The sequence below is a fragment of the Mus caroli genome, chromosome X (genome assembly GCF_900094665.2).
Source record: "Mus caroli chromosome X, CAROLI_EIJ_v1.1, whole genome shotgun sequence".
Taxonomy (NCBI): domain Eukaryota; kingdom Metazoa; phylum Chordata; class Mammalia; order Rodentia; family Muridae; genus Mus; species Mus caroli.
This window is the reverse complement of record NC_034589.1, coordinates 157309825-157321661: the sequence shown is the minus strand read 5'-3', so window position 1 is coordinate 157321661 and position 11837 is coordinate 157309825. Positions and strand designations below refer to the sequence as shown.

At 38.4% G+C, this 11837-nt stretch overlaps 1 protein-coding gene across 3 annotated transcripts in view; it reads right to left on the bottom strand.

Annotated features, from left to right (window-relative positions):
• The window catches only part of Arhgap6 (Rho GTPase activating protein 6), a 498894-nt gene that overhangs the window by 30508 nt on the left and 456549 nt on the right, over positions 1-11837 (bottom strand). For all 3 annotated transcript variants that reach the window (XM_021152834.1, XM_021152836.2, XM_029473246.1), the window contains exons 6-8: positions 10919-10974; positions 7941-8091; positions 6779-6927 (exon numbers count right to left, since the gene is read on the bottom strand). In XM_021152834.1, coding sequence (XP_021008493.1) covers positions 6779-6927; positions 7941-8091; positions 10919-10974 — 356 coding nt within the window. The remainder of the gene's footprint in view (positions 1-6778; positions 6928-7940; positions 8092-10918; positions 10975-11837) is intronic.

Here is an 11837-nt window from a genome sequence, read left to right as displayed (position 1 = left end):
TCTCTCTCTCTCTCTCTCTCTCTCTCTCTCTCTCTCTCTGTGTGTGTGTGTGTGTGTGTGTGTGTGTGTGTGTGTGTGAAAATGAGGACTGTGCTATAATGGTTGCTATAAATGTTGAAAATAAGTCTGACCAAGGAAAAATGAATGAAGGCAGCAAACTACTCTTTAGGTACAAAAGTTTGAAATGTAAATAAATAAAATAACCAGTAAAAAGATAAAAATATTGATATTCAGCAATCATCTATCAATGTGTCTCTTTATCTGTCCCTTTGTCAATCCATACTTTCTTCACTGATCCATCTGCTCAGCATATTCCTACCCTAGGTTTGTCATGGTGAACATCTGTCACAGGAGATCACACACTTGAAATATGTCCACTGTGTGCTCCACTGTGAAAATGTGAGATTAGTTTCAAGTGTGTGATCTCCTGTGACAGATGTTCACCATGACATTCTCTTTACGTCCCTTTGGACTAGATTTGAGTGTGGTTCTGGTGGTCTAAATCAGAGCATTGCAGGGTTGCAGCTGGAACAGTCAGTGCAGATGCTTCTTCAAACACTCTCGAAAGCAGAGACAAAAAAAGAAGGACACGGGGTGAGTAGGGGTTGCACTATCAAGGAAGCCCAGAATGAAGGCAGCAAACTACTCTTTAGGTACAAAAGTATTTTTTTTTAATAAAACAAATTCATGTTCCATATGTTGATAAGTAGAGAGCTAGGGCAAGCATGTAGAAACGAAGTAATCTTCATTCCACCAATCCCCAGATCTAGTTGTTCAAATGCTTTCCTAAGTTCCTGTTTGCACAGACAGCTATGGTGTAGTTATTGGGTTTTTTCCCTTGAAAGCTAGAGTCTCACTCTGTAGCCTATTTTGTATCTGGCTTGTTGTCTCTTACTAACATGTTGCATCAATCTCCCAATTTCAAACAATTTTCCTTCTTCCTTTTTTTTCTGGACCGTAAGCATCCCATTGCACAAAACTGATCATGATTTCTTTTAGCCGCAGCCAAGTGATACGCCTTTGTGTCATTTTTAGTCTTCTGTTACTATAAATAAGGTACAGAAATAATCTACAAAAAAGACATCTTATGTGTTTGGCTGAGCACTGTCTTGGGAGTCATTTCTCTATGTTAAATCATTACAATCAGGAATATGAGCATTTTTAAAAGCTTGGTAATCCTTTTACTTTCTTGCCTTTTTTTTTTTTTTTCTAAATGGGAAGGAAAGTCTAAATATCTCTAATCGAGTGTTTATCCATCATGGCAGTAGTGAAATTTACTGAAAGACTGTTCTTTGCTTTGGGTACTGTCCTATGCATGGTAGGCTATTAAGTAGAGTTAGAACATTAAATCCTAGTAGCTTCCCTTCACCTTCAGTTGTGCCAACCACAGGTGTTTCCTCATGGGGATTTGTGTACCTGTCTCACTAGGCAAATTTCCCCTAGTGAGAACTATTAGTCTCTGAATGTTCATTTCTCTCGTTAACATTGGCTGAAAATGCTGATTATTGTCAGGATAAAGATGCAACCCCAACCCCAGGAAGATCCATACTGTACCAATGCGGTTGCCCTGCATAGGAATCAGGAATCCTCCTGGAAGCCCCTGGGTCTTCCCATGTGAAACACTGAACTGGTGGGAGTACTGTTCACCACAGAACTCAGAGGGCTTTATTTTTAGAAGGTCAGGTCTTCAGGTAAACAAGTCACCACCAAGGAAAAGTATTCCCTGTGGGAAACTTCACAAAATCAAAGAGACAATGCCTTTTCTCTGGGACCTTTAGCTTCTTGGTCTTTGTTTTATTTCACTGGCATGAAGCCTCATAAGTGTTCATTCTAGTTTTCAATCCTCTTCTTGGAAATTCATGGTTAAGGAGAAAATAAAATACATGTCATTTTCCAGTTCCTCCTTTCAGAACGTGGAGGCATCAGGAAAGTTTTCCCATCCCCCTTAAAAGTAAAATCTGGGGTTTCTCTTCTCTCTCTCTCTCTCTCTCTCTCTCTCTCTCTCTCTCTCTCTCTCTCTCTCTCTCTCTCAACATGAAGAAACTGAAGATTTTGTTTTCAGTTGAAAGAATGTTTAGTCCAAGGACAATCCAGAGCTCTGTTTCCGCTCTCTCCTTCTCTGGTTGCTATTCTGGGAATGCAATACTATCCATCTGTAAAACTGCACATGGATTCCAGCTGCAGCCCCAGCTGCTGTGGTTTGTTCTCCCCATTTTATGTTTTGTTTTGCTGTTTTTGAAACTGTGAGGGAGACTTGCTTTTGGTTATCTCCAATCTTTGCTCCCCATATTTTAATATGTACTCATATGCACATTACTTACTTACTTAATTAAAATATATATGGTCTCTGTTGGTAATAGGAACACTAAAAAATAGGTCATTATTGCATGATTTAGTTAGTTAGCCAATTCCAGGAAATCTTCTATCTTCACTAAGTAAGCATCCCAGATCATTTCTAAGCACCATATAAATAGCTCACATGTATTAAAAGTCCAGTGCGTCCAGACATCATATCTAGGGGCTTTCTACAGACATACTCAGCTCTTTCTCTAGATAAGCTTATGTGTAAAGCAGCTGTGCTGTGGTCATTATTTTGTAGATAGTGGGACAGCAAATCTGAGAGTCAGGAGTAGGTGGAACTATAGGGAGTGAAACCACACAGCTGTGCTGGTGCCAGCCTTTTGTACATCATAAGTGTACTTTGTCCTATCCAATTTCTGTGACAGACTCTGTGATATCATGGGCAGAAGGGAAAATGAGCTTTAAGGCAACACTAGAGGAGGTTGAGGCAAGGGAGGCAGAATCTTGCTGAAGTTCCAAAGCCAACTTTTCATGTTCTAGAAGCAAACACCTCCTCAACGATCAATAAGTATAGCTCTACATTGGTTCTTGTTGCTTCTTATACAGTTCCTGTAAGAACCTGATGCCACCTATCACTCTCTCACCAAACAAATGCCTAGTTATACCACATTTTATTCCTACTATAATATTTTTTAAAGGGAAACTAAATGTTTCTTAATCCTGAAAATTTCTTTTTTTCCCCTAAGTGGCAAAGAAAATACCAAGCCCAACAGAATGGAATAAAACAAAATTAACACAAGAGAACAAATTAAATAAAATACCGCCATTTTCCCCAACATACCATCAGTGGGTCAACCAGCAATTTTCCTCAATATATACACGTACATTTTAGTATATTATCTTCATGATCCTACCAACTAAGAGTACATTGAATTTTAAGCACATCTTAGAAAGGACATGATGTTTCACATTGCAGATGAGGAAGTGTTGGCCTTCCCCAGCCTTGTCTCTGCTTTTCCTCTTCCTCTTTCACAAAGATGGGGCTATGACAAAGTGTTGTGAGCCTCCAGACTTTTTTTTTAAAATGGCTAACACAAACTAACAAATAGGTAGAAGAGATAGACAAATGCTCTGTTCTTTGACCCCAATTTACAGTGTGGTAGTTTGCCCTCCTATTTGCTTCTGCCCATTCTGGTTCCCTACCTGTTCATTCAACTACAATAGTCTAAGCAAAGAACTTATCCTATGTTCCTTTACCCCCTACCCTTACTAACTTTTATTCCTATGCTATGCTTACATGGCCCAACTTCTCAATTTCCCATAAGCTATTTAAAATGTGGCTTTTACACAGCCTTTTCCAAGAAGCCATTCGCAGTTCTTCTAGGTCATGAGGATACCTGTGCTCAGTGTCTGAAGAGATTTGATACTACATTCCTTGATTCTGTTTCTCTTCTGTCCTCTGTCCTCCACCTTTGAGACTCCTGTTTTCTCTATTGCCTTTGCTATAGAAGTTTCCAAAAACTCATCTTTCCTCTCCTATCTGTCTGTCTCTCTGTCTCTGTCTCTCTGTCTCTCCTCTCTCTCTCTCTCTTTCCTCTTCCCCTCTCTCTGTGTGTGACGTTAATCTACAGTATAAATTATATCATCTATTTCATAATGCTCCCAAAGTTCATATCTTAGCAAAATGGAGAATCTGCCCACAGAAGCATTCAGAACTAATCTGCTAAACCTGTCCAAGGAAGTGATGTTGCCCTTCAGTTTTTCCTGCTTTTTAAAAATTCAGTAACTTAGACTGGCTATAGTTAAAGACAGCTGGACATTCACTAGTTGCAAAATCCATCTGATCATCAGGCACTATTACTTCATATAGATGACTGAAAGAGATCCTTCTGCAAGAGCTTTTTTCTGTTACTTACTGGGGTATTGTCTTAAAAACTCTGCAAATCTACAGGGTATATGGCGCATCTACAGAGATGTAAACTATACAAATGTGCCACTTATATTACCATAAGTGGAAGTTCCCTGAAGGACATGGGCTAAGTTACCTAGCCACTGTCTCTCAGTTTCCACCCCTGAAAAGTGGGCACAGTGGTATTTATCTTGCCTATTAGAAGGATTAAGTACTTTGGCACAAAACCAAAATATTATGGGGGAGTCATAAATAGTAACTAGGATCCTAGCAGGTTAAAATTAATCTATATTTTCATTTATATTCTAATCTATAATAATCTATATTTCAATCTATATTGTCTTCTTTGTGGCATGAGTAATGGAGTCTTGTTGAGCTTTGAACTGAAAACTGTGTGACTGAAAATTATTTTTAAAAGGGAATATAGTAGCAAGTTGGACTTGACTTTTTGCTTTCCTCCATGCCTTCTCAATCACCCAAGACCCAGCTTTTTTCTTCTCACATAGTACTTAAGGAACACCGGAGAGGCAATTGGCATACCTTCCAATTAGGGTTCTGTTTCCACTCAGCCTGTAGACTCTATGGCTTCCATTATCTCTGTAGTCCATAAAGGCTGACACCCAGACGGATAATGTAACTATGCAACAATTATGAGAATTATAGTATAGCCATGGAAGAGCTGTGTATGCTGAAATAAGGTGTCAGGACCATATGATGAAACCTGAAGCCAGTGGGGGTTTCACTAATTACAACTTTTACAGAGAAAAGTGGCTACCTCTGGAAAGTTCAAGTTCTGTTCTCATACTCCTGGTGGGAAGGAGGAGGAGAAATGAAGGATTGATTTACTGAATTATGGTGAAAAAAAATTCACGTGTCCATGCCCCATGGGAACAAAATCTGGCAAGCATGGATCTGAGTTCTTAATATGGCTGAGATCTGCTTAATAAGGACATAAACAACAGCACATATGGTTAAGATTGGAATGCCCCTGGCTCCCTTTTATTGATTTACAGTCCATGTTAACCTATAAATGGGTTTGAGGCCTCAAGGGAAAACCAAAGTTAGAGAGATGTGTGACTGTGTGAAAACAAAGAAGGAAGCAGGCTCTCCTATGAGGGTGAGGATTTAATAGGGTTTCAGTCAGCAGGCAACGTGCCTTTAGACCAATGGTGAAACTATAAAACTCTTGAAAGTATACGTGTAACCAAAGAGAAGCACAACCCCAAAAATTTCATATGGAAGGAGGGACCATACTAGTCCTGAATAGCGACCAGTTCCCACTAGAATATGCCTAAATCATCCATAGGACTTTTGCAAATGTGCCATTAATAGTTGACTTCATGTGGCACTGCCATAAAAGTGCCAAGACCACCCTAAAGAAAGTAACCAAGGAGCTAAAGGGGTCGGCAAACCTATAGGAGGATCAACAATACGAACTAACTAACCAGTTCCCCACAGAACTGTGTCTCTACTTGCATATGTAGCAGAGGTAGGAGAGGCCCTTGGTCTTGCGAAGATCATATGTCCCAATACAGAGGAATGCCAGGGCCAGGAAGCAGGAGTGGGTGGGTTGGGGAGCAGGGCGGGGGGAGGGTATAGGGGACTTTGGGGATAACATTTGAAATGTAAAAGAAGAGAATATCTAATAAAAAAAGAAGTGAAAAAAAAAGAACTAAGGATCCCCCCCCCCAAAAAAAAGTGCCAAGACCAGAACCTCCACGCCTCTCCATATCCCATTTAAAAGCAGAATAGAAGGCCCATCTCATTCAGCAAATGCCAGTTTTGGAGGCCTGGTTTAAGGAGTGAAAGGTCTTCTCTGTAGTAATGTTGTTGAGATAAGAGGGGATGCCTTGCTTTGATTCCAAGTCAGCTGAACAGGTCAAGCCAGTTACAAAAATGGAATTTTTCTCACTCCCACATCCTAATTTCACACATTTCCAACTCTTATATAGCTAATTGTTTATGTTCGCATCACAAACGGAAGTTTAGTATTGAGTAAAGCATCTTTAAGGAAAAGGGCAGCCTCATCTGGAGATATCATTGAAACAGTAAGGAGTTTGGCAATTTATGTGTTTTCAGATACTGTCCCCTGGGTGAAGGCACTGGACAGCACTATTAAATAAATATCAGAGAACTTGTGATTGTATTTATAATGACCACAAAAACAAATCTTTTGGCATGTTAGTGATGTGTAATCTACATAAGATGGAGGTGGGACAACTCACTCTAAGTGTGGTTGGTATCATTCCGTCCCCACTGAATAAAATGCAGGAAAGAAGCTGACTGTCAGCAGTCACCTGTCCCCTCCTTCTTACTATAGACACCCTGTGACTACCTGCTTCTTTTTCCTGTAACCATGTCTTGCTTGTATGATGAACAAACCCCTCCTTTCTTAAGTTGCTTATGTTGGGTTTTTGGTTGAATTTAGGAGACAAGTAATTAATGCAAATGGTGGGTTGGCCCGATTCCCAGTTGAAATGTATGGTCATATTGATGGTTTGCGCTGGAACAGTAACAGAAGAATGGGTGAACAATCCAAAGAAAGTCACTCTCTTTATAGTAGCATACCTCTTGTCCATCTTTGTTGACATTATCATCGGCATGCCTGGCCACAATGGAGAGGAACTGTAGGAGGCGGTGGAGGGTGTCGCAGTTGCAGGGAGGTAGAAGGTAAATGAGGAGTTGCAAGGTGCCCAGTTGTTCCTCAGGCTCCAACACTACAGAAGGAAGAGAGAGGTACTCTAAGTAAGACCAAGAGGAGCTGACACTGTTTGGGCACTGAGGACAGTTTTCCTTTCTGCTACATTAAGAAAGAGGTTACCTAGGCCAGCCCCACTCAGTGTCTTCACAATTTTTTCCCCACTACTTTAGCAGCTGAGCTACAAAACCCTATGAAAAATATAGAGACAAGATTGACATCTAGGCAAATCGTGAGAAAGTTAATACCATTTGCCTTATTTCCATTACCAAACTTTTCCCTATTCATTACTCAGACTAACTTAGTGGATTTTAGTGCATACAGATAAATACCTAGTAAGAGTGGTTGGGAATTGATGAATGTTCCAAAATCTTTTATAGAATTTAAGGGTCTTTGTTCTTCTTATACAAGGAACAATATACAAGAAACAGACATTTTTGGCCATACCCAAGACATTTACGTCTTCTTTGTCAGCCACAATCTCATCAGAACTGCTGTCTTGCAAGAAGGGATGTATGAAGGATAACACATCTCTGGTACTGCCATTTTCCTCCCTATCCTTTCTCCTTATCTGGGGTCTGTGTGTATAGCCAGATACAGCTATTTTGAAAGCAGGGGTAGTGACTGAACTGTGCCATTTTGCTTCCACTGAAATGCTCACTGCTGTCTTACTCTGAATTCTTTGGCTCCCTCCTTCCTCATACCAGAAGCCATGATTCATTTTTAGGCACTGACTCAATGCAAACTCTTGCCAGTACTTCAAAGCATCAACTTATAGTACTTTCTACTTTCCTGGGGTCATTTGAAAACATCTGAAATTCTTCTTGGCTTTTCCCATTTGTTTTAGTCCAGCTTTCTTCTTAGTAGTTCTCCCTAGGGTTTATCTCAGAAAATCCCCCAAATAGCCCAATCATTAGAGACCAATAAAGGCAAAACCAGTTATCGGAAAACACATGAAGAAGATTTTCATGAGAGAGCTGGACACCCTGGTATTCCAGAATACTTTCCCGCAAATCTGGTTCTATTACGTACGGAGAGTGTTGATAAATGCAGTGTATAGCTCCCTTGTGAGAAGGGGGTCAGGCATGTCTCTGAGGAACTCCTTTAACAAGGCTGCCACATCATGAACACTATGCTCCTCTTCCAGACAGACATCAACCCCACGGTCAAATTCTTCACGCAACTGAAAAATCAATGGTTCAAGAGACAGTTATATAAGATTCATAAGTCTAATTTAACAAGAAGAGTCATGTAGCAATGATATCTTAAAACCATCTAATCTCAGTGTTCAGTGTTTGCCAAAGAGAAGTATTTTCATGGACAGTGTCTGGCATTAAGTCTCCATAGGACAAAAAAAAAAAAAAAAAAGGAAAAAGAAAGTAAGCTATAGACTTTATTCATATTAGTTATGAATACCTATCTACATATCTCTTTATAAGTATGAATGTGTTATTACAAAAGTCATTGTGTATGTGTTGTTAATGATGTTTTCAGGGAAGTAGGTAATAATAATCAGGAAGTTGTAAGTAAGGGCTGAGGGTTAGAAGAGAATTTTGGTCAAGTGTAAATGTGAGAGAACTATTACACAACACTTGGGCATGTCACCAAACAGATCATATTGGAATTTGGATAGTTTACTAGAATACCAACAAAAAGTTCAAGATTATTTGACAAGTCATAAAACTAATAATGTAGATGAGATATGAATGATGAAGGCTTAATAGATCGCACATTGAAATAAAACTTATCTCTAGTTTATTAGCATAGCCTTATGAGCAATTACCAGAAAGATTTTTTGCCTCAATCACTATACAAAGCCCCTTAACATGGATAGCAGCACAAAAACATGGTAACAATGTGAAAGAAATGATAATAATATCATGCTCTGCTTTTCATCTCTGACAGCTTGATGTCCCTTATGCATTGTTCTCTGTCGTTCATTCCTTCATTCCTTCATTCATTCACTCATTCATTCATCCATCTAGGATTCATTACATTTTGCTGGATTTCAAGCCCTATTATAGGTCTTCAAGGTACATTTGTAAATAAAGAGACAAAGTCCTTATGCCTCCTTGATTTGGTAGACTAGTAGAGATACAAGGTAAGCTGGTAACAGCACAAATGACAAGTTCTTACTTTAAACATTCATATGCCCTGTCTTCCCATTGTGGGTACAGGAGATATAGAGGTCAAGGAATGATGTTGGGTATTTTCCTTTATCACTGAAATTCTTACTCCCTTTAGACAAACTCATTCACTGAACTGAACCTGTAGACTTTGGCATTTTGTTGCAATAAGTTAGGAGGCCACTGAGCTCAAGGGATCCTCTGTCTGTGCTTATGCTCCTTTACCCCTAGTGCTGAGGTTATACACATATGGCCATACCATGATTTTTATGTGGGTGCTGGGGATCTGAACTCCAGCTTTCCTGCTTACACACCAAGAGCTATTTCCCAAGCCCTTGCTCTTACTTTTTGAAGAAAAAGTTCAGGGTATAGAGAAGTAGCATAAAAACATAAAATAGTGACTTAAAGCATATGTCATACTCAAATATAGTCCTAAGTTACCACTAATTGCATCTCATTGAATGAGTAATTCTTAAGTAAATCCCTGCACAAAAATTTTTCACCATTTTTATGGATCCAAAATTGTTAAAGAATAATTTCTGGCAATCATCATCTGTCTACCTGGTAAAAATACTCATCACTGTCCTCAACTGCTCATTTATTCGAGACAACTTTACATCAGCATTTACAAGACAGCCAGAATGAAGAGGATGCCTATAGCACTACTGCAATTAAGAGAGTTGAGGTACACCATGATACTGTCTGAACACACACATATCATACACACACACACACACACACACACACACACACACACACCAACCCAAACCCCAGGAGAGAGAGTATGAGAGATGGCAGAAAGGTGGGCAATAGAAAGAATTTAGTAAATCATGTTATCTTGAATCAAATTTCTAAATCTCTATAAGACTACAAAGAAAGGGTGAAGAGGACTATAGCTGGATAGGTTATTCAATGAGATATTATTAATAAAGGTATTCCTTAATTATACATAGGTGTAAGGCCTAGAAGATGTTGCTGAACAATTTTCCATTTTACAAGTGCGGGGGTTAAATATGTTCATTCATCTTGTGTGATTATTAAAAATACAAATAAACCAGTCAGGAAAAAAGAAAAACCTTTATCTTAACAATGAAAAGGTACATGATAGGGTATTTACTTCAACATATGAATAAATAATTTTTAACTTCATCCAACTGAAATTTTTACTTGGCTTAGCTTTTAAATTGTTGAGTTCCTTATTTCCTTCTCTTGCAATCAATAGGAGAAAACAGAATTATAACTGCCTTTTGCCAGCAAATGAGTTCTGCTAAAGAATGGCTTGCCTTTTATAAAGCCATCACAACCCCAAATACCTATCTGATCAAAAGAATATTTCTTTAACAATCTAATATCAAATTTCCACCACAAGAATGTAGTGTGAGACTGGAAAAAATAAGGAATAGTCTTATCATAAAAAATGAACCATGGACCAATGCTTCCATAGAGTGTTACAAAGCATTTATTTCTGCAAAAGTCATGGCATAAATGTAGCATCAGAGTGGATAAGAAAGTGTAAGGCATTTTCCTATCATATTTTGGTAAAATTGGCCAATACCATGTTATTTTCTATTTATTATCACTTCCTGATTAGTTAGGCATGTTTTGAGTCTCCCATTCTCCTGCTTCAGAGACATTTTTATCAAATAGTTTCCTTTAGTTAAGCACAGAATGGACATATCCAGACATTTTCTTTCAGTTTTTTCATCCCAACTCCATCTTTCCAAGCTTCTGAGTGGTATTTCATCTCCTGGGTCTTAATTATATTATAGTTGGCAAGAGGGTAAGGAAAAGATAGTCAGAAGAGAATCTATATAAACTTGAACTTTCTATCTAGTAATTCCATTAAATGTCAGCTAAAACAGACAACATTCAGTGTTCACTTACTTGTCTTACTCTCTTCTTTGAGCTTCCAACTCGGAATATCCCCACTGTCTGGAGGCCTATAAAATAAGCAAATAAAATCAAAATTCTTTTCTTTTTCTGCTTGAGATTCTAAATAAAATCAATGTAGAAACAGTGCTGAATGTTTGTACAGAGCTGTGACCTGCAGACCAGCAGTGACTGCACAGTATTCAGTGACATCCTATTCATCTTCTCCAGATACATACATACCTTTAAACATCAGAGTTATTTTCCACTAAATGAGATGATATTTTTCCCTGTGTGATTATTGATGTTATAGGTCAGAGAGATCTTCTTTATTGGCAACAGCCCTAAAATTATGCATATATAACAAGAGTCTAAAATGATAAAATATATAAACAAAGATACGCACACAGGGTGGTTCAGAATAGGACTATAAGAGAAAGCAAGCTTATGAATTTGGAGTTATCTATCTAATTTGGGATGTACTATCCTGTATCCATTTTAAATGACATTTACAAGAAAATTGTATATACATGAAAACTCTGTCTTACCATTAAAGGAGAGCAGTGGCATTCTCTGTATATATCTATGTATCTATCTACCTATATCATCTGTATATCATCTATCTATACCTATCTGTAGGTATCCTCTACATATACCTGCATGCACATGTTATACAAGGATAACCTCAGACCCACACAAAGATATAAAATAAAGTATAATAAAATCTTTTTAAAAATTTGATCTTCAAATAATCCAACAATCTCAATAGCACCAATTGGAAATTTCAGCAATAGTAATTTAATGGAATTGAATTTTCAGGCAATATCCACATCAGGGATATTTTTATTAGGTATTTTCCTCATTTACATTTCCAATGCTATCCCAAAACTCCCCCATACCCTCCCCCCCACTCCCCTACCCACCCACTCCCACT